The sequence below is a fragment of the Acipenser ruthenus genome, chromosome 8 (assembly GCF_902713425.1).
Source record: "Acipenser ruthenus chromosome 8, fAciRut3.2 maternal haplotype, whole genome shotgun sequence".
Classification (NCBI taxonomy): Eukaryota; Metazoa; Chordata; class Actinopteri; order Acipenseriformes; family Acipenseridae; genus Acipenser; species Acipenser ruthenus.
In genome coordinates, this window is record NC_081196.1 from 49,085,733 (window position 1) to 49,110,257 (window position 24,525).

Below are 24,525 nucleotides of genomic sequence, written 5' to 3' on the forward strand. Positions count from 1 at the left end.
TTGTCTGGTTGGTGATAGAGAACGGTATAGTTATAGAGCTGTTATATTAGTTTGGTGCCAGTCATGTGTCTAGGGTATGACATAATCTGGTATTAACTTTATTTGAAGTAAGTGTTGTTTTCCCAATTATAGGAATGCTAGCGTACAATTTTAAGCAACAGTGCTTTTGTATGTTACCTTCATTGTAACCTTGCAGTATTATGTTTTTTAAACATAACTTTTGACGAGCAGTTATTGGGTTTATGATTCATCCTTGTATTATTTCTTATTACCTGTGAAGCAATGAATCATTATAATCAAATAAAATCGTGATGGCAAATGTTATTAAAAACTGTCAATTAAACTGGAGCACTTCATGTAATGAGGCAGGTCAGCTCTTGCTAGTGCCTCCAGACATTTGATGTGAACTTTTGTAAATTGATGAGTAGATTATGCGATTTTAGGAAATAAATCAAGCAAATCACACAATATACTGTATGTGCTTCATATAAAAAAAACATGAAACTTATGAGCCTGTATTCATTTGAATATTGTTTATGTTAAACAGAATCCAGTGGATCATATTCAATTCCTGTTTAAAATGTTTGATAAACAGAATGCAAACCAGGTTTCACTGAATCATAAAAAATGCGTATGAGTAAAACATCATCCACCAAAAAATGGAATAGGGACACCAGCACACATTACACAAAGCAAACTTTATTATGTTTCTACATATGGCATCTGCAGTTTTATTGGGGTTCATAGTGTTGTCACGTGAGCCTTGATGCTCAGGAGCTGCAGAACTGAGCACAATGTTAAGTGGGTTCTCTCACTGAGCTGTTCTGATTGACTTCACACATCCACTCTGATAGAACTGCAGCAGCAGTTTGTTTTAGGTTTTTATAAATCATGTGAACAGGATAAATAAATAGATGTATGCAGACTGTAGCATTTTTTTAATTCATTTTTTTTAAGTTGAATAATGATTTCAGTGAAATGTTTCCTTGTGTTAAGGCACTGTGTTATGAATTCTAAGCAGTGGTTATGTACAGTAGCATCTGTGCAGCAGAAAGTACAGCTCTCTGATTGACTTGTGATGATGACATGATTGATCTAACTAGTGAGTACGTTATGGAAAACAAAAGCTCTGCAACTACAACATACAAAATGATTTAATATTTCATTTAGTTGGAAACTATAATCCAGTTTCTGTTGATTTATGTTTCATCATTAATTTGTCTAACTCATCTCACCCTTTTATGTTTCTTCTAAATTATGCAGTATTTACAGTTATGCTGCCAGCACTGATTTATTTGCAAAAAAAAAATGTATATTATGTCCAATATGATTGCTTTGTACATATAATATGAATGAAGTTATATCAGTCTTACACTGCATTCATTTATTTGGTTTTGAAGATGGAATACCTATTTTGCACCTTTATTGGAAATTGCTTGATTCTAAAATAATGTTATTATTATTATTATTATTATTATTATTATTATTATTATTATTATTATTATTATTATTATTATTATTGTGTGTGGCTTTTAAGCAATGTGCATTTTAAAGATATTTTTAATGTAAGATCTTGGCAAATCTTGTACTGTTATATATACACACACACACAAGCACACATTTTTAGCGAGAAAAGGCATTTTAGTCTTATAATACGTTACATTATGAAGACTGATCTAAGACTAATATTTCCCCATATTCAATTACCAAATTAATGTTCTCCTCAACAAAAAATGTCATTGAATTTGGCCTTCAATCACTTAAGCCAATGAAGAGAGGATGTTTAAAAAAATGCATTACCGGATGACAGTGCCCACGTCATGTTGAACAATTAAGTTTCAATTCAGCCAAGAGTTTAAATAAATTATGGATAATCAGGATGCAGAGTATCCAAAATGGTACCTCCAACCATAGGCGTTCCTGAGATGATAATGCAACACGTAATTCAAAGGGGTTCTTTTAGTTTCCACTGGGGCTTAACCACTTAACCACTTAATGACACCAACTGTTGCCATACAGTCTGCACTTCACAAGGCACACAGCAGTGTATCCTCAGAGCTGGAAAATAAATATCAGGTCAGTGACTGCAAGGTGTCATTGACAGTTGATTGTCTTTATCAGTTTAGTTAATCTTGACACAGAAGTAATTTTGTGTTGTGTTGTTGTTTTTTTACAGACTCATACAACCATGAATTCCAATTATAAACAGTCAGTTTGCTTCAGTTGCATCATGTTACAAGTTTAAAATCCATAAATGTTATTGTTTCCCAAGCAGCAAGTTCTTTATTTTTTATTTTTTTACCTGTGGTCTTAAAAGGAACATAGTCATTGAGGTTTTAAACTTTTACTTGAAAAATAATTTTGAAAGCTAAAATGGACCAGCACCAACAGCAATGGGTTCAATCAAACTGTATGGCACTGCCATAGCTTCATTTCAGAATGGTTATTGCTGTGCTGTGTAATCCTGATTATCTATTCATATTTTCATCTGAAATGGATGCTCAGTGTTAAGAAGGGTTGCGTGTGTTTGTGTATTATATTAGTACTGATAAGTTCAACAAAGAACTATATACTTAAAGGTTGAGGCAGCATGTGCATGGTATAATTTGAATGCTGCTTGAACCCTAGAAAATATGTATAGAGTCGCATGACGTTGCATATTATTATTATTATTATTATTATTATTATTATTATTATTATTATTATTATTATTATTATTATTTTTGTTGTTGATGTTATTTTTATTCCATGAAACTGATTTGACTCCATTACCACTAAGTGTATATATATATATATATATATATATATATATATATATATATATATATATATATATATATATATATATATATATATATATAAATATAAAGGTTTGAGAGGAGGGACAATCACAAAACATGTCACTATTTAGTTCCAGTAACTCCCTATGATGAAGCAGTTAACTTGCCTTTACTGTATTATTACTTACAATTATTACACATTAAAAAAACTTTTTTTTTTTTACATACAATTACCCATTTAGAATTTTTTTTTTTTTTATTGGAGCAATGTAGGTAAAGTACCTTGCTCAAGGGTACAGCAGTGTCCCCCACCTGAGATGGAATCCACGACCCTCCGGTCAAGAGTCCAGAGCCCTAGCCACTACTCCACACTGCTGCCCTATATACTGTACTGCAGTTCTTTTAGTGACAGTCATGTCCAGGCAACACCCCCAGGTTTATATTCTTCACTCCAGATCTATGGGTATTTGTGGGTAGTTAACATAAATGATTGAATTAAAGAAGTAACTTTCATCTTGATGATTTACTTTCAAGAGCAAGGTGCTTGAAGCTAACTTTCAGTCACTATTTACTGAGTGTTGATTGGTGCAGCCTCACGATGTTATTCCTGTTTCATAATCTGCCAACTTTCTAAACAGAAAGGTTCTGATTTTAAACCACCTTTCTAAATCTCTTTCTTTTCATGGTGCTTCTAAAAAAAAGAAAGAAAGAAATGGGCACAACACTTGAAATGGTCACAACACTTGAAAATGAACCAAATATCACCAAGACCAATTATATATTACATAATAGCTGAAATAGCAGAAAAACAACTTAGGTCGCACATTGAGAAATTACCAAACTATGTTAAGGATACAACACAATTTTTAAAAAGACTTGAATCACTAAAACACAACCTTCCAGAGAATACAATTTTATTTTGCATGGATGTAAAATCCTTGTACCCAAGTGTCCCTTGTAAAGAAACTTTAGAAGCTTGTCAAAAAGCACTAGATAATAGACTAGATAAATCAATACCAACAGCAGAGGTGCTGGACATGATCAACGTAGTTTTAGAAAACAGTTATTTTACATTTGTTGATAAGAATTACAAACAAAACGATGGTACAGCAATAGGATCTAAATTAGGAATGCATTTTGCCAGTACATACATGAGGAAATGGGAAGAACAATTACTATAAAAATACATTCGGTTTGTAGATGATATTTTTGGGGTTTGGACACATGGAGAAGAATCTCTTTTCCAGTTTCATAAAATGGCAAATGAAATACACAGTAATATTAAGGTGGACCTTCGATGGACAAGAAAAGAAATAGAATTTTTAGATACCATCGTAAAACTTGAAGAAGGTTCAATTGAGATTGACCTCTTCTGTAAACCTACTGACATGCATGAGTATTTACACATGTCCTCTACACATCCGATACACACTAAAAGGGCAATCCCAAAGGGTCTAGGAATAAGAATACAAGGAATATGCTCAAAAGAAAGTGACTATGTAAAACAAAGAAATGTATTAAAAACAAATCTTAAAAAAAGAGGGTACAAAGAAAGAATTATAGAGACGGAGTTAAGAAAAGTGGATAAACTAAAAAGAGATGATCTACTAGATTAAAAATAGAGATAAAAAGGTCAAGGAGTCCCATTAGATATGACTTACTCTAAACTTTTGCCCAATATTTCTAAGATAGTTTGGAAACACTTGCGGATTCTATATAATTCCGAAAAATTTAAAAAAAAGTATTTCTTAAGGCCCCAGTTGTAGCATTCAAAAGAGAAGCTAATTTAGGTGATATTTTAGTTCACAGTAAACATAAAAGAATAATTGACAAAATAGGTTATACGAACATGTGCACCAGTAGATGTAAAGTGTGTAAATACATGGACAAAAGTAAAAATATAATTAAACATAAGGACACCACATATCCACTAAAAATTAATATCTACTGTAAAAATAGCAATGTTGTTTATGGAATAGCCTGTGAAAAATGTGATGAAATCAAATAAGTTGGAGAGACTGGAACTACTTTATATAAAAGAATTCAGAACCACCTTTCATTAATTAGAAATAAAAAAATGAATGAACCAATAGTACAGCACTTCACCAGTCAAGGACGTGACATAAATGATGTAAAGTTTCTAGTATTAGAACAGCTAAAATTAGACAATGTGACATATAGAAGAATAAAAGAAAGTAAATGGATAAATAGACTGAACACGATGATGCCAGCGGGACTCAACAGAAAAGAATGAACTAATTAACTTCAATAATATATAACATTTAAATAAATAAACAAAATTCATTCAAAAGTTGTGCATGCTGATGCGCTGGGGAGGCCAAATCAAGACTGATCCTCAGAGCCAGCATTGCATGATATAATAAAAATATAAGTTTATATAAAGTAGTGTTAATTAGAATTAATACAGATTCAAAGATATAAGTAAAAATGATGTCACAATATATAGAACACCATTACATCATGTAAGGATAAATCATGGATTTGAATGTAAACAATAACAAGTAGTTGTCATGCTGTCAAAAACCTATAAATACCTCCAATGTTTTGATTCAAACACAGGCTCCCTTGAGAAAGATATGTACAACATATCGAAACGCTGGGCAGCTGGCTCTTTGAGCTAATATATATATATATATATATATATATATATATATATATATATATATATATATATATATAGTGTAGTTTTCAGTTACAATTTCAAAACAACCTTCAAGTCTGAAATGTGCAGTTTCCATTTGAGAAGTTCAATTTCATGTTGAAGAATGTCAAAAGTCAGTTCTCATTCCATATAATAGGTGTTTTGACACACAGTTTTGTATGTTCTGGTAGGCCTGCTATTGCTCTTTAATTCACATTAATAATATCAATGTCAATATACCACTTTTTATTTTTATTGTATACATAAAACATGAAAAAGGCCGATACAAACCTCCCCCTTACAGTTTGCCATTTTCTAAGCTTTTGTTTATGTAAAGAGACTCGCCTAATGTTTCAAATATATTTAAAAACGAGCAAGGTTGTGTACAGTAGGAATCCACAACAGGTTTTTTTTTTTATAGACCAAAAAAAACGGTGCAAAAAGTTTATAAACCTGGTTAAATATTAAAGCTTTTTAGGACAAATGAGTGTTTTTCTCTTTTGATTTTGTGTGCCTTACACACAGTAACTTGTAATATAATATGCTATATGTACTTCTTACCACCAAGGTATGCCAAAGATGTGGAAGGAGTTTTCCAAATTGTTCAATTGTCATCATGGGTTGTATATAAAAACACAAAGAGGTTAGATGAGCGACGGATATGCCTGAAGCTTTCTTACAGAATTCATTTTTATATTTATTTACTTTTTATTTTATTTTGTCAAGGATGCACTGTCTTTTTCTTTTTTAATTTTATTTCAGTTCCTCCCCCAACCACATCTCATAATGATCCCCGCACCTTTCCAGACACCCCAGCAAATGTGAAAGCAAGCCACTGCAGCCCAGTTTTTTACTTGCTGGACAATGGTAAGCGTTTGTTACAAAGGCGCAGCAGCACTGTAATATCAAGGGCAACCAGAGTTGCAGATGTCCTGCATGCCCTGCTCAGACATTGCTTCTGCATCACGGCTCTCAAGTCTCAATGTAATCACTGTAATAATGAAGCAACTGGTCCATGCTTGCCAGGCTCACTCATCTTGAGTAAGGCTCGCTCATTGTTGTGTGCAGAAAGATGGATGCAATGACGACAAGAGAAAAGCTTATGGGTGAAACATAAAGTTTATATCTTCTAAAGATAGATAGATATATAGATAGATAGATAGAAATGCTTTAAGTTTCACCCATAAGCTAGTCACATGTATGCAGTTTTTTTTTATTATTATTATTAATAAAAAAAATACAAATATGCACCCTTATTGAATAACAGCTAGAAAAATAAATAATAATAATAATAATAATAATAATAATAATAATAATAATAATAATAATAATAATGTTCATACATAGAATAAGCTAAACCATTACATATTTATAAATGACAGTAAAAATAGAACACATAGGATTATTACAGCAGTTGGTTAATTTTCACAATGTACCAGTTGTATAATGAAAAACAGAAATATATACACAGTCATTGAGATCCTTTTTTGAATTTGAAATGAAAGCTTGCAGATGTTTCAAAATAAAAATATTTCAGGTACTGGTATTTTTGTATTATTATTAATATGTCTTCAGGAGCCAAACCTAATGTACTCAAACATACCCTTATTAACATTCTAATGAGTTCAATACCAGTACTTATTAATGCCTGCTAAATATTATTATTATTTTTTTTTTTTTTAAATAAGACCATTTATGTCAGTTTGTATATATATATATATATATATATATATATATATATATATATATATATATATATATATATATATATATATACAATTACTAACTGTGAACACAAGAGGGTGTCTGAAACTTTTTTTTTTGTCGTCATTGCATGCATCTTGTATACTTTTAGACCAACGGCAAAATACTGTACATTCTTTAAATTCATTTGACATAAATGTCTGTGGACTATTTTTTTTCTGTGAATGAATCCATACATATAACATAAACGTATGTAAGGCGGACGCAGACGTTTCAAGCTGCCGAATATGACTGAGTGCAAATTAAATCTATGTTTTCAGTTTATAACAGCAATAATATCCTCCACAGCTGTCTCGCCTCTGGCTTTGGCTCAGGACACCTAACTGTTGCTGCAGTCAGTTATTTAGCAGAAACATACTGTAGTTTAAAAAGCGTAATTCGTGAAATGTTCAGATAGATTTTATATAATCATGTCGTTATGAAGCAGGTTTGGCTGGATATGATAAGACAAAGTTAGGATAATAAATATTATAAGAACACAAAAGGGCTGAAATTACATAATCACTTACTTAAGCATTGTTATGTTTATTAGTATTGCCCCAACACTTTTTTTTTTTTTTCTTAGTTTAAACTTAGTTTAATTCCTATTCAAATGATCAAGTATAAATTACACAATGTAAAATTGAACAAGCTGACATAAACAATAAAATGTCACTGGACTAAAAAATCTCCTGCTTACACTGTGATCTTGGGCATGGAGCTGCAGCTGCAGTCTTGCTGGGAATGTAGATGTTTGTCTGAGGTTAAGCATGTGACTGCCATGGCCAACGCGCCTGCTTGCACATTTTGCACGCTGCTTCTTTTTTTTTTTTTGGTTTGTTTTTGCAGTTTCTTTCTTTTTAATTATTAACAACTGCCTTCTTTCCTTTTTCTGTTGTTGCAGTTAAAGGACCAAGAAAGTTAAGTCTGCCGACAGATCTTAAGACTGATCTTGGTACGGTAGGCGAAAGCCAACAGTTTTAAGCTTATAAAAAACAAAACAAACAAAAAAAACAAAAAAACTTTTGGACATTCTTTATATATTAGACATATTAACCAAGTACCAGTAATCATTTCTCGGATCATATGGTTCTGTTGGCTATATTTGACATTTTTATTCCTTTTATTTATTGATTTATTGGTTTTGATATCAGCACCCTTTATTTACTTTTTAATCGACGCTGGTATTTAAATATATGTCTGATACCCAAATGTCTTTATTTATTGTTGCCATAGCTCATCTTGCCAGTACCGTAATTGGAGCTTTCAGACATCATTAAACCATTTATGTTTTGCCTTCTGCTTGAATCTCTTCTCCTCTGAACCAGTATGCAAGGAATAAAATAATTATTATAAATTAATGCTCCAGTGGCTATTTTGTTCCAGTTGACTTCCAGTCACTTTCACAGGGTCATAACAGCAAATTCAAGTTATTTCAATGAGCAATCAGTTAATCAATTAAACAAGACGATTCAAGACTAGTGTAGTGTACTTGGTTTTATTGCCTAGGGATTTCAACTTTAAATTTAGGATGGTCAAAGTAAAAAAAAAAAAAAAGCAAATTGATGGAGTCATGTTCTATTTCTACATGGAATCCACACACTCCATGTGTGTAAACAAAATCATAAATATAAAGTACCTTTTCAAAGTGTTTACTTCCGTTTACTATAATTTACTCCTATCTTTTAAAGAACATCTGCTGATTTTACAAATCTAGAACCAAAGAACTAATACCCTCTCCACATTACCTAAATAACTTACAATCAACGTGTTGAAACCACATGATTGCCACTCACTTTATTCACAATCACGTTTTCAAAGTGCGATGATCACGTATTACTATTAGAATATGTGAAAGCAAGCCACTGCAGTTTTTCAACATCAACATGGAAAGTTATTTGAATTAAATGCTTTGAAAATATACTTTTGGGTGAAACTCAAGGATAATCCATAGAACCTTAAGGGTTTTTAAACACTATCTTAGTTTAAACAGTGCTTTAACAAATGAGACTGAACTTCTAAAGCTTTCTTTGTGTACTGCAAACCTGATTTAAGTATTAATACTGGACACTCCTGAAATCATTCCTTAACACTTTGTGGATAGTGTTACTTAATTCACCTTAACAGCGCAAATGCTTCAGTGTAGGACCTCCATGTCTATTGCAATACATAAAAAAGGTTAATTTTACATGTGGTACTATATCATTTTTGATTGTTTTAATTGTGCATAATAAAACAATTGCTTAATATACGGTATTTCTATTAATGTATTCAGGTAATGGGGTACTTTCTTCCAGTGTTGAATTAGGAATCACTCCTGTGCATCTACCCTTCTCATAATCTTTTTTTTACAGAAGGTGCCTCCTGCTTGAAAAAAATGTATGAAAACAAACTAACATAAAACACAGTGCTTCACATAGAAACACTTATGGAAGAAACAAATAAATGGGTTAAGAGACACGTACTATAATTATTTACTGCACAATTGTGACTCAACGGTCCTAGCATTGATGGTGCTGCACATGGTACCTGTAAATGGATAGTATTTGTTACGAAGATCTCTTTTGGGTCATTAACTCATGTCTTGTTTGTATGATGTGTATATTGCTATATATTTTGTATTGCCTCTGATAACAGTAGAAGCTAAATGTAAGCGAAAGTATGTTCAAATATCCACTTTCTGAAAGCTGGTCACTCTTAATATCAATTCACAGGGTGTCTATTACAGCACATTGAATTTAGGGTATATGTTGTTTTCTTTATCCACCCAGTTTATACACAAAGAAACTTACCTTTCATCCCAATTGTATTGCATAAAGCCTGTCAACATTAAAAGTTAAGTTCAAATAGTTATGGAGGCCCATTTCTACCCCCAAATGTTGCTGTAGGAAAAAAAAAAAAAAAAAAAAAACTGTTGACAAAAAAGGACAATCTGATATACATTTGATTTATGAGGCTAAATAATACCTCTGTAGTCATTAATGTCAACTGGTTTCATTCACAGAGTACCTTACCTGAAGTAATCTTATATTCTAACACTGGTAAAAAAAATAAACTGCTACACTCATGGGCATTTAAAGGGACAAACTACATTTTCTGTCTACACTTATCCTTCAGATGTCAGGTTTTATCATATTGGTCTCCAAAGCTGCCTTCTTTTCTTAGATTTCAGACTGAAAATAATGGCCAGGAGGTATCCTGTATTGTAAACTGTTGTAAACTATTACATTTTACCAATACCATTGCTTAGTTTTGATTTCTGCAAAAAATGCATTGCCTATATAAATATCATATTTTTATATTTACATTATACCAGTATTAAAATAAGGTGTATTTCTGTATTATATTGTACATGTGCAAAAAAAAAAACTACAGTATACTCCTTTTAAGGATTTTTACATAAATTATAGTACCACCTGGTGGCCTAATGTTGTCACGATTGTTTAAAGATGTTCCGTGTTAAATTCAACTCAATTCATTTTAGTAATGGAATAATTCAACGCAAAGTTATACTGCTGTTTTTTTTGTTTTTTTTTCTACAAGGAGACAATTTTCGTTCTTTGAAGCAGTGAAACGTTAGGACTTTATTCTTCTGAATTTTTTAAAAATTATTTTAGGCTTTGACCATTTGGTCCATAGTAACTTTATGACATGACAATTTGCCTTCTGTGGAAAACCACTGCCTGTATTTGCAAATCTCCTTACATAAGTTCCTATTGGACTTCACTCTGTAGATGGGAAACAACTTTTGTTTCAGGCGGTGTATATATATAAAAAAAATAAATAAAAAAATAATAAAATACTACAAATCAGAAGACTTTGTTGTAAAACTAGCAAGAATCTGAATGAAACTGGAGTGCACTGAGTTGTTCCTTTCTGGTTGTATAATTTTTTTGGTAAACTTTGCTGGAGCACGAACAAGAACAAAAATTGATCCCAATGGGTACCGGTACCTATTTTAGTTTTCTATGACCATAACGTTGTTGCCTTCTTTGTTTGTATTCCTTGTGCTGTGTTCCTAATGCTTTACCATTATTACAGATAATGTAAATGGACATTGCACTAGCCCTACCTCACAGCCCTGCAGCACTGGGAAGCGTGTCTCTGCCACTGAAGGTGCTAAACTGAACCGCTGGGGTCCTAGCCGACCCCCTTTCCGAAAAGCACAGTCTGCTGCTTGCATGGAGATCTCTTTGCCTGCTTCCCACACAGAAGGTGTGTGTTTGTCAGCCTGTTTCTTACTGCATGCCTGCCTTCTTTTGAGCTGCTGCTTTATTTTGTTAGGGATACAAAACAAATAGTAGCTTCTACATTTAACTTAATAATTAACAAATAATGGACTGCTAATGGGTATACCTTTGTTAGATTTTCATAAACAGCTTCAATACACAATGTTTATTATGCAATACATTTTTTGGTCTGATTCAAGTTACTTTTGTAGAAGTTGCTAGAGTTTACACCTAGTTTATGAGATAATACATTTGACAACTGTAAATAATTGACCAAAACAGTGACTGAAATTATAGCAAGTAAGGGTGAAAATAAACGTGCACAAGCACTGTGGTCTCTGTGACTGGCAGGTGTGATTGGATAGTTCTGCATAATGCTGTTGATTTTCTTCCAATTTATTTTATTTTTACATTTGAGCATTTTGCAGTCTCTAGTGTAGAACTTAAAAGAGAATCTTTAAATCTCAAGCAATTGTCTTTCAGGCGTTGTTTTATAAATGGTCTCTAAAACAGTTTTTATAACGCCAACAAGAAATGTGCCTTTTAGAATGTCACATATAACCAAGTAAATTTGTTTAAGTTCACAATAATTGAACTGTATTATCTACTAATAAAGTGTTCTGTAAACAGAACATATATAACACAGTTGGTGAGGAAAAGAGCAATAGCATCTGTGTTGAATCCCTCTTGTGTAACTACCTGGCTGTGTGTGTCCATATTTGTTGGTATAACCAGGTCTTTGTTTCTTCAGAACCTGTTTTATCCCTTGGCTGTATTTCTGTTTCATGTACCCCAGTCTGCTCAGTCTTTCCTTCCACAGGGTAGCCATCTGTCTTGCTACAGTTGCGTGGATTTCTGTTTTCAGGTCTTCTGTATTTATCAATATTTGTCTGCATTCTGGAGCTCAGAAGAGGCATTACTAATTATTGCTATTGTGGGTTCTGTTTACCAATAAGGGTGAAGTTTCACCCATTTATTAAAATAAATAAAAGCATTTAAACATTAGAAAACTATCAAGATACAAATCGGAACAGTTATTTAACAAATAATACGTTCTGATTTCTTGATGTATTTATTTTCTGATGGTTATATAATGTTAAAATTGTAATAAAAGCAGTATATGTTAATATAACTACTTGTGGTAGGTCAGATCTTTATTATAATAACTAGGTTTAATTTTTAAGCGCTTAAAGCCGCTTGGTGTAATACATATAGCACAGTGCAGCACTTTGTAGCATACTGTGTTTACAACCCTCAAATGACAAGATTTAAAGATGCAATACCTTATATTTTATTTTGTGTTTTGTACTTAAAATCTGATCTTTTCTCTATGTAAAAATATTTTGGCATTAAAGGTTAAATATGTTGTTATTATTCTACAAAATACATAGTACGTTTAAAGCTATTGTTGTAACAACAAATTAATTATTTGGCACTTCAAAAATAACGATAACAATTTTGATTGACATAATATTATCTGAAGGAAGATGAAACACTATAAAGAAATATAGCATTTGGCTACTCTTTTATATGACAAGATTTGACTAAAACAGCAGTGTAATTAAAGGAAGTGTCACAAATGTGCTCTTTGTTTGTGGTAAGGAAAACCCTCATAAATTTTGTTTTTGATGACAGTGTAGAAAAAGTTACTTACCAAACAACAATAACAGTTTCCATATCTTCATGGTAAAATCACTCATAAGAAGGTAAACATTTTCCTATTGACTATGATACTCTGGCAAACAATTGACATTCAGAGTTTGCTTCATCATTTACGGCTGAATAAATCGAATGTGCGTTTTGTGTTTAAAGGTGTCTAAATGTAACAGCCCAGTGGTGTTAATCCTTGTCTTCCTACTCCTGTGTGTTGATGAAGCATTGCCCTTAACATTTCTGTTGCGTCTGCTGTCTTTTTGTTCTTTGTCACAATTGTCACTAACTAACAATTATGCTTTTGCATCTAATAAATTAGAATAGAGAGAACTGGCATTCGCAGTACTATTTGTCATATTAGCATCAGTAAGAAAGGCTATTGCATTCCTGGATGTGTATAGTGCCATTAATCACAAATGTAGTAATACTCCATAATTGCTTAATAAATATTCTAAATAAATAGGACGGTTCCAACAACACAAAAACAGCTTAACTTACTTGAATCTCTTTCCAACAAAAAAAACCAAAAAGGAATTCATCTCAAACTGATTTTATTTATTTTCTATTGTAAATGTCGATCTCCCCATTATAAAACTAGAGTACCAGCCATTATAAATCTACTCTGAAGCATGTGAAATAAATTCAAAAGCTGTAAGGGAATCATCTCTGAATGCCTAATGAATAAAAGTCCTTACCCTCTGCCTTTGCAAGTTAAATAATGCACAGACCCAACACCCACCACCCCCTGGAAGTATTCTGCATCCTAACTTCAGATTATGACCATGAGCTTCCCCTCTAATACACTCAGGGGATGCTTAAGCGATAATTTGTTTTGAAGTGTAGTGTACAAGGAGGTAAACCTTACGAATTCTAATAAACGATGAGGCCTGACGAGTCATTTATTTTATAATTTTGAATGTTTACCTCCGAGTTCACTGTTATTATACACCCTTACTTACATAGAAAAACACATTAAAACATGTTCTGTTTAGTTTCTTTAGCTTTTCTTCTCTCAGAATCCAAAATAAATCTAGACTTTTTTTTTTTTTTTTTTTACTTTGCTCTCTTCTGCAGTAGTCTCCATGGAGTGTTTATTTTCTAGATTAAACTAGTTCCATTTCATACACTACAGAAATCAAAAGCTATAGTGTATTGTGGCATATCCTACAGCAATGGAGCAGTCTGATTGGTTGTAAAGGTGGTGATGGTGTATAATATTGTTTGAACTCCAGATGCAGTTGCTCCATTATCCAGACCACGCACCAGAATTGCCTTTCAAAAGCTGGCTCACTAAAAAAATTGCCTCCATTCTATAAGCAGTTAACACTGTAACACATGGCTGGTGAAAATCAGGTAGCTTAACCAGGTTTGTTAAATGACCATCTACTATTTTCTATAGACATTATGCTGTTTTTTTTTTTTTTTTTTGTTAATACCAGATCTCTTGAAGTGCACACAGTGGTGATTTGCTAAATTCATATCAATGCAGAACTGTACCTCAGTTAAAACAGTTTGTTTTTTTTTTTTTTTAAATAAAAAGAAACTATAAATTCACAAAGGAACCGGCAGCTTATATTTCTGGTAATAATTTCAAAGGAGAATTCCAAGAAAACAGCTTTTTATATGAAATGTATGTACACCCCTTTCACAGCTTATGCCTGGCTAGTTTCACATACGTCAGCCCGGATGGGCTTAACCACTGTCAACAGGATGCACTTATCCTTAGAGACACTGACATGGGCCAGCTAAAACAACATTACTTTTGTCTTCATGTGTGGTAGAATTATGTGATCTTTTAAAAATATAATTTGGCAGCATAAAGTGTAACTGTTTCTGTAAGTGTATTGAGTAGCAAAAAGCATAGCATACTGTTTAAACAATATATTATTGGAAACTGTTACCACTGAAGTCTGTGGTCTAGTTCTTATAAAAGGGAAGGGTCTGTTATGAAATTTCAGTTACAACTTAGTCAGAGCTACACACAAGTAGATGGTGAAGATGATTTCCTGTTTGCCTTTTCATTTCTCAGAACTTCTTGTGCTGTTTTTTTTAAGCACTTAACATACATTTTTTTATATAGTTGCTTACACAAGTTTGTGAATTAAATATTAGGTAGATTTATTTTCCAAAACACTTGGTATAAAAGCTTTATACTGGGACCTGTTATCAACTTACAACTGTGTTACTTTAAGAGAATGCTATTGACGCTATTTATGCTCATAGTGATGAAACTGAAGAGGATTTAAAGCTGACTCATCCTTTTAACTTTGCATCTTACAGTATTGCATAACCATATCTAAAATTCTATAAAGTCAGCATTATGACTTTACGTAAAGAGTGGGAGATAGACCTTTTCAAGTGTAAAAGTAAACTCTTGGGTTTTACAACTCAATTAAAAAGTGTATTATTTATACATAACACATGCGCATCATTAGTAATGCATTAGGATAATGAGGTACACTAGCACAACCTGTTTTAGTGATTTGTACCAGATTATAAAATGTGCTGTATCATAATATTACAATTTGTCCCAAGTTATTAAATTTGCATATGCACTGGTAATGTTATATCAAACATTGTATGACATCCTAAACTAATGTATCCTTACAAGAAAGCAGTGTTAAACACTTTAGTTCTAAAATGTGCCTTAGTGTGCTAGGCAGCTATTGACTGCTACATGTAATGGTTTCAATCTGAATGATCAAATCCAATTAAAAATACCTGACAAAAGCAACTCTAAGCGATTTGCAAAAATGTTAAGAATTCTAATTGAATGTATCTCTGACATTTCAGCATGCCAGGAATGTATGTCAGAAAGCTCAGCATGATAATAGAGTTGCTATCTTGCCAGTACCGTACTACAATATTTGCTTTTCATTCTCAGGGGATTATTAAATATACAGAATGGCAAAAAAATCATTTACATTTGATATTCATGTAAACACTGTAACCCTATCAAAAGAGACAGTGCTTACCCTTTCAGTTTCACCACTATACTATCTGCTGCGTGGCTTTTTTTATTGGATGCTATTTGGTTGAACTTGTTCCTCTTGCAATGCATGCCTTTTTTGGGGACAATAGGTTACGCATCAAGACGGGCAATGCTTCAGCAATTACATGGAATCAGTATTTACTCGCAAGATGAACACCACTCTGCCAGTTACACTTGGAGTGAGAAAGGTAAGAACTCAAATGCATTAGATTCCCTTCCATGGAGTTCAAAAGAGCACGATTCTTACTGCTGCTGCCTATGAGGCAGCTCTGTGGGATTGTGTATTGGAAATGCATGAGGAGGTAGGGTTAGAAATAATAGTTTTTTTTTATTAATGGTCAATAATTATAAAATACGTGTTACCATTTCCATTGAATATTAAATTCTCAAATCGTTTAGATGACCCACCCACTACTGCAGAAAGATTCAGGGTGCCACAGTGGTTCACCTGGTAAAAGCACAGCCTTGTGGTGTGCAGGCTGAGTCATACAGTCGGGAGGGCAGGTTTGCGTCCTGATTGTGGAAAGTCGCTGGTCTTTGCTGGGGATTCCGAAGGGAGCGTCGCATTGGCTCTGTGGGTTAGGAAGGCAAATCCGCACCCAGTGAGCTCAGGCGGACACCTACAGGGCTGGCCTCTGCCCTCCAGAGGCCGGTAACTCACTGACATCCGCTCTCGAGTTCCTGGGTGTAATAGAGCAAAGCTCGCTTGGTAGTAGGATCGGAGGACGCCCACTGAAAATAATAGGACATTCCAAATTAGGGAGAAAAACTTGTACTGAACCATTGGAATACTTTATTGTGAAGTTACAAGGAGGAGTGTGAAATGGCTCACACTCATTGGAGCCAGACTGAAGTCTGGGGTCCGGGGTCAGCCAGGCTGATGATGTCATGATGTAAAGTACAAGAAATCAAATAATGTTCCCGCATGGTACAGTAATGTTAAGACAAGACTTGTAGTATTTCTTTAAGGAAGTTCAACTAATTATGCTATAATCACACCTTATGTATTTTCCTTTTATTCCTAAATTACATTTATTTTCATATTGTAAATCTATATATATATTAAAAGAATAAGTAACTGTATTTCCCTTGTCTCTATTTTATGGATATTTTAAAAATCTTTCTTTACCTTTACCTCGTTCCATTCTCACGATATTCCCATTCAACTCAGCCAGCCTCAGCTGCCTAGTAAAGAAATATAATAAGTCCATTTTGGAGCAATAGAATCCAGTAATGGAAATAGCATGAACATATAAAAAAGGCAATTACATGACATTTTAAGCTACTTTTTTACTTAAATGAATGAGTATTTTCAACACAATCTAGTGGAAAATGAATAACAGTACAGTAAATTGTTCAGTAGTATGATTCTAAAAGGTCGGTCAATATTTTTATTCTGTTCCAGACATCTTTATCACAAGAAGTGGTTCCTGTTATTTAGATCAATATGTTTTGTACAAGTGCAGATTGTTTTAATTCATAGCAGTAGCAACAACTGGGTTAGCTCGTTTGATTACCAATAGTAGGCTCTCTCTTGTTCCTTCAAAGCTTTCAGGATAAACTTCTTTAAACACATGGATGCAACTGTAGTGTTCTTTCTGAGAATTTTTTAACAGCACATGGTTTTGAATATCAGCATTCCTTTTCTATGGAATATATTGGGCAAGCTGTTGGAAAACATGTTTTTAGGTTTGAGTTAATATTGCCTTGCAGAAAAATGTAACACAATTTCGAAAATTACTTTTGTTGAAATCTCTTCTTGGGTTTCCATAGAAAGTCGGGACAATTCCTTCAGCCGCTCCCGTAGCTCCAGTGTGTCCAGCATTGACAAGGAATCCAAGGAAACCATAACAGCACTGTACTTCATGGACTCGTATGGGCGTAAGAACGATGGGACCCTCTCGCCGTGTCTTTGGGTCGGGACCAGCCTAGGGGTGGTACTGGTCATCTCTTTAAACCTGCCTTCTGGTGAGGAACAGAGGCAAAGTGAACCAGTCATGGTGGCTCCCAGCGGTAAGAGGTGTCATTTTGTACAATCACATGATTAATAATGTTAATGGGCAATGAATCGGTGATTTATTTGCTGAAGTAATAATACTCAAAACAGGGAAATCTTGTATTGTTAATTAGATTGTGATTACAGTGTTACAGAGTGTAATTTAGTTGAATTGCTAAAATGAATTAAAAAAGATCACATTTAAAATGCTAAAACTTACAAGAAACATTAAGTTGCAGATTGAAGCAGTTCTAATTATTATTAATCTTCTAGTTGTAAAATGTTAAAACTGTTAATTATTTTCAAGCAAATAGGAAATTTAGTTTGTGGGTTTATAAAAGAACCAGCATCTGGTACCAGTTTTTGACTAGTAGTGTCATGCTCTTCAGTGGACTGCAACATTTATGTGCTTCTTTTTTTTTCTTTCTTCAATGTACAGGGACCGTGTTGATGCTTAAAGGAGCGGTGCTGACGTTTTCATCTGTTGACTGTGCCGGTGGGCTGATCCACCCTCCCTACGAGGTGTGGAGGGACCCGAACAGCATGGATGACAATGAGAAACCTTGCAAGCGTAAACTTGTAACCTGCTCACCCTCCTCTTCTCAGGATATGGGGGATTACCATTTTGCAGTCATCTGTTCGGAGAAACAGGCCAAGGTCTACTCACTGCCTTCCCAAAACTGCCTTTACGCGCATAGCATCACAGAGTCGTCGTTTGTGCTAAGGGCAGATGTTGTTACAGTTTGTAATAGTGTCTGCCTGGCTTGCTTCTGTGCAAATGGACATATCATGACACTAAGGTATTTTTTCAACATGGTTTTGCCTTGTTTAGAATAAATAGTTTCGGCACAGATTGTGAGAGAAATACATTATGCATTCTGGCAGACTTTAATGCACAAGTATGGTGACTTTACACAACATTAGGGACACTGTAAATGGTGGACTGTCCCATTCTCTGCATGCATGATTTCCTGGTTGCCAGATTCATGAGAGAGTCATCTAATCAAGTGAATAAGCACAGCAGTAAGTTGGACTCCTCCTATACTCCTCCTAGCGCTGGGAAGTCTGTAGTGGCTGGTGGTTTTGATTGGTTCCTGTTTGCAAGGATTCTTGCAAAAACACAGTTGCTTTGCACATCTGCAGTAGATAACCCAGGTAAGTAAAGAATTGAAGCACAGTACACACCTTCACTACATCTAGTTAATCTACTGTAGATTGGAACTCATCACCAGTGGATTCTAGCAACCAGAAAATGAAACAGGCAAAGCATGGGACAGGTTGTTACAATAAAATAATTTCCTGATGCTGATCTCAATCTGTGCATTTCAGTTTGCCTAGCCTTCGGCCAATGCTGGATGTAAACTATCTACCTTTGACAGACATGAGGATTGCTCGAACTTTCTGCTTTACAAATGGAGGGCAGGCGCTGTTCCTGAGCTCTCCTACGGAGGTCCAGCGCATTACTTTCAGCCAGGAGATGTGTGAAAATCTGCAGGTCAGTATGCAGAACAGCACCATTAAGCAATTATTCATTCTTTTCCACTGTTTGATACACAGACTAATTATTTGATTCCACAACAACAGCAGAGCTCACTTCATAATTTTACTTGAAGTTGTAGGGAAATGATTTAACCATATGAGAAACTGCACTCACCTTTTATAAAGAGCACTGCAGTAAATTGTTAAAAAAACAAAAAAAAAACAAAAAAACATTTCTTTGCACTGACTATTAGAACTACATGAATACCACAAAGAAATGTAATTTTTTTTTAATGTTCAAGGACATGTTGGGAGAGTTGTTTACACCAGTGGAAACCCCAGAGGCTCAAAACAGAGGATTTCTAAAAGGATTCTTTGGAGGAAGTGGACAAACATTTGACAGGGAAGAACTATGTAAGATATTCAGTATTACTACAACTACAGTATTCATTGGTTATGGTTCATCTACGTTCAGGAGAAACCTGAAATAGATTTTTAGTAAAAATGTATGTCTGAAAATATTAATCAAAAGTTAGCAAGTGTAACTACAAACAGTGCTTTATTTTTTTCTAAATAATTAAGCCTGTGTTACGTGGCTTAATGTTTGATTGTTATTTTGTAATACATTTTCTAGCCACAAATTGATAATGATTTAAACTGGAACATTAAAAAATAACAGCTAACCTGTTGGAATTCATATTAATTTGCATCCATTGTTTTAAAGCATACCAAAACTATATTGTATTATATTGGTGAACAATGAAAAGTTCAGATATATCATATCAAAGCAATTTTGGACCGTTGTCCAATATGCTACGCTCTTGCTTGTTAGTTGGGGAGGCAGCTGCAGGAAAGGCCTCGCGGAGTCTTGCTCAGCATATTCCTGGCCCTGGGAGCATGGAGGGGATGAAGGCTGCTGCTGGAGGTGTAGCTGGAGACCTGGCACGGGCCCGCATCGCTTTAGATGAGAGAGGGCAGAGACTGGGAGAACTGGAGGATCGCACAGCTGCCATGATGGGGAGCGCAGAGTCATTTTCCAAACACGCACATGAGGTATTTCTGCTGTTTTTAATGGATCAGATAAATGCTCTCAAAAGGACAGTAAACTCAGCACTGACACGGGATAGTCGATGCAGTTGTCATTGTAATAGCGTCTTGCTACATCTATCACCAATTAAAAAAAATATTAACTCTTGACAATCAATGGGCATGTTAATGTTCTGCCAAGAAAATAAGTAAGATAAATACAGCATATAATATATAATACAGAAAAATTCTCCATGTTCTAAATAATAAAGTTTGTTTTACCAAACAAAGCAAAATGTAATAAAAAATGTCATACATTTTGCTTTATCAGAGCACACAGTTACATCTGTGTTTCATTTGGTTGGATACTAACATGTATAATTAAACAATAACCACAGGGCACATTGAGGAACATGCCAGGAAATTACAGTCTTCCTAGTGGATACAATCTAAAAATATATATTTTTAAAAAGTCCAGTTGCGTGCCGCTTTGCTCTGACTTCAGCTGTGCTGAACAGTAGTCTTTCTGACATTTCGTTTTTCGTATCGTGTCATGTTAGTGCAGGATAACAGGATTAGGAATCCTAATTATAATACATTATAATAAAGCAAAGATGTAAAGTTTACGGAGATCAGCGTTTTAGAACACGCAAATGCGTAAAAGGGTCTTTTAGATTATGAGTTAACCCTTTTTTGTACACTTAACTTTTGTGTTACTATTCCAATATGCATGATAGAAGTGCTTATTTAATATTATATTATAAGATTATATAAAACTTATTTTTTTGTGTTTTTGTTCTACAGCTGATGCTAAAATGCAAGGACAAGAAGTGGTATCAGTTGTAATGCTGGGAGACACTTGGCTTCTTAAGTATACTGTAGCAGTTGGGGAAATGGACCTGAGCTGTGTCACTAGGAAGAAAGAATAGTTATCCTAGATTCTTGTTTTGCCCCCATGAAGTTATTTGGATTCAATTTGTGGGAAAAGAAAAATTGAAGGTCTAAAGACAGCTGATGGGACTTTGCTGTGTTGGATATGATATTGCCAAACTTGGGTTAGTTTAAGAATATGTTCTCTGTTTTCCATGTTCTGTGCTGCGTAATTATCCCAGGACCCTTGAGAAAATGCCTGGAAAAGAAAAATAGTAATAAGTGTACAGATTAGTATGCCGATGCTCTTATATAAGAAATAAAAACAAGATTGCATGAAACAAAAACGCAAACAATAAACTACCATAGTAAAAAAAAGAAAAGCATGTTACAACAAGAAATGGTTTATTCTAAAATAAAAAAGAAACAAAATCTTTATATTTTTTGAAATACTACTAATACTACGACTATTGCTACTAAGAAGAAGAAGAAGAAGAAGAAGAAGAAGAAGAAGAAGAAGAAGAAGAAGAAGAAGAAGAAATGATAATAATAATAATAATAGAAATCTGCATTGCTAAAAGGCCAAAATGTTCAGTTTTTTTCAGGCATGTGAATCTGCTTTGGGAAAAAATGAAACTAGTTTTTAGTTCTTTTTTTTTGTGGAGATCAATTAATTTCGTTATTACTATGGCAAACTATAGCTGGTTCAAACACCCCCATTCCATTTGCAGGAATAAAATGATAAGCTAATTCAAATACACATTTATATTGTGGAAAATATCCAGACCCTGTGGTGCTTGTCATGAGTGTGGTATTTTTTTGTTAGCCACTTGCTTCACTTTAAAGATTACTTTCAAATATAATTGATTTGCTTTTTATACTATGTGGTTTTGTGCTGCCAACTAAGAAATAACTTGAACCGGTTATTAAACTCCTGGTCAGCAGTGGCAATGATCAGATTTCCACAACTTGTAATCCATCCCCTTTTTTCTATAGCATTTTAACCTTAGACTTTCCCACAGACAACATTAGGATGAACATGGTTACCTACAGTACAAGCAACTGAAGTCCTTCTATTTCTAAAATGACACTTTATGAAATGATATGACAGACACACAAGCATGAAGCCACATTTGATATGTGGTATTTTGTTGGAAGTCATGCTAATTTTAGTTTCACCAGCAATCCATAGGGAATCACTGAAGTCAATGTATTTTGGTGTAATTGTGCACTTTTTTCTTAAACATGGTCATTGCTGCCTTTTTTTACTTGCATTAAGTTGATAAGCTTTACATCAAAAAACAAAACTAAACAATATCTCTTCTGCCAAAGTGAAGGAAAGTGAAGCATTGAGACAACATGAGCAATTATCAGGTGTCTTTAGTGGGTTGAATTTTTCCTTCGCTTTATACATGTTATGTTTTCCCTTTTACATTCTTGTGGAAAAACAATATTATACTTGCCATCTAAGTTCTTTGAGATCAAATTCAAATCAGGGAAAAATGCATTGAACCACTGTTATCTTATTTCTTTACCACAAGCTGAAGTAATGTTGCAGTTTCCTGTTGATTTGAATTGATTGGAATTAATGGGAACTCAGTGTAAGCAGTGGAACCCCTCACTTTTAACAGTATAACATGGCTGTGTGAATGGCAATCAGACATAAAGCATGGATTTTTCTGATGATGTATAAGATAATCTAATAATAATAATAATAATAATAATAATAATAATAATAATAATAATAATAATGATTCAGCTTCTTTGCTGCTAAATTCAGTGTTTTTTTTCTATTTTTATTCTTTTGTTTTACATATGCTGCTTTAGCTCCTTCTGTGATTATAGAAAACATTGCCAGTAGTCTTTAGAGATAATCTTAAAATTGTATATGGCTGTATATAGAATGTTCAATATATGTAATGTATATGTTGTACATGTGTGTTAGTGCACAATGTTAATGCTTTCTGTCCAGATGGGGTATATGTGGACAAAGATCACATTATTTATTCAATGGTCTAGTTTGTGTGGATGAAAAAGAGAGTGTTTCTTTTTTCAAGGTCTACCGTTGCTTTAAAGACTCGCTAAATAGTGTATGTTCAAAACAGAGCTATCAAAAAGCTCATATCTAATATATCAAATACATAGCCTGGAAGCCAATGGCAATTATGGTAAGTTAAACAAATATTTGTTTAAGAGGTTCCTTGCTAATTAATTCCAAAACCATTGGCAACGTTTAAGCAGTTGCTGACAACATTAGTACAAATCCACCTTCTGGGTTCATCTTCTTTTAAAACTAGTTGAAAAAGGCAAAGCTTTACTGTTAAGAAAAAAAAAAAACATTTTTATTTTGCTACTTTAAATCTCCTGAAATGCTGATTTTCTTTATCAAAGCCATAAATGTACAGCTAGCCATTAACTTATTTTATTTAACTTTGTGAGTGTTTTTTTTTTTGTTTTGTTTTGTTTTGTTTTGTTTTTTTTCAGTGAAAGTGTTTACATTTTGTAAAACCGAGATTAGAGATTTTCTATTACAGTACCATACAACATTTATATAGTGTATAACTTATATTTTTGATAGTTGGCAAGTCGTGCCTTTGTAGTCCTTTAAGAAAGAAAAGTACTCTCTTCAGTATTATAAATGACATTTGTGTTGACCATATCAGTGCATTTAGCTTTAATCAAAAAAAAAAAAAAAAAATACTAAAAACAAGTACTGTTAACAGGGTGTTCTATTGGTGTGTCTTCAGTTTTTATAAAATGAATAGTTGGGGGGGGGGGAAAAGCTAAACTTCTAACTGTTGTACCTGTTTCTTGATGGTACCCAATATTCTGGCTCGATGTCATTGAAACTGTTGATGCCATTTCTGTAGTTTATGTTGTCTAACCATTATCTATATTTTTAAATGACGGCAAGGTGTTACCTTGTTGAACTACAATCCTACCACCTTCTGTTCTGATAGATATTCTTCAGGTGTAATAGAGATTAAACAAAAGAAAACAATTGATCCAAGGATGTGCTAGGAACAAAAGCAAATTAAACTGAAATAAACATTGGAAATTATTGATGTATCGAATGTTTCTCTTTTATGCCTGGT

At 33.6% G+C, this 24,525-nt stretch overlaps 1 protein-coding gene across 7 annotated transcripts in view; it reads left to right on the forward strand.

The window, feature by feature from the left end:
• The window catches only part of LOC117407272 (syntaxin-binding protein 5-like), a 157,990-nt gene extending 133,491 nt beyond the window's left edge, over positions 1–24,499 (forward strand). For 2 of the 7 annotated variants that reach the window (XM_034012075.3, XM_034012077.3), the window contains 10 exons: positions 6,205–6,309; positions 8,090–8,140; positions 11,227–11,400; positions 16,149–16,247; positions 17,833–18,072; positions 18,495–18,855; positions 19,385–19,550; positions 19,837–19,948; positions 20,367–20,587; positions 21,365–24,499. In XM_034012075.3, coding sequence (XP_033867966.1) covers positions 6,205–6,309; positions 8,090–8,140; positions 11,227–11,400; positions 16,149–16,247; positions 17,833–18,072; positions 18,495–18,855; positions 19,385–19,550; positions 19,837–19,948; positions 20,367–20,587; positions 21,365–21,406 — 1,571 coding nt within the window. In that variant the 3' untranslated portion in view covers positions 21,407–24,499. The remainder of the gene's footprint in view (positions 1–6,204; positions 6,310–8,089; positions 8,141–11,226; positions 11,401–16,148; positions 16,248–17,832; positions 18,073–18,494; positions 18,856–19,384; positions 19,551–19,836; positions 19,949–20,366; positions 20,588–21,364) is intronic. The other 5 variants (XM_034012081.3, XM_034012083.3, XM_034012084.3 and 2 more) reach the window with 3 other exon arrangements.
• The last annotated feature ends 26 nt before the right edge of the window (positions 24,500–24,525 follow it).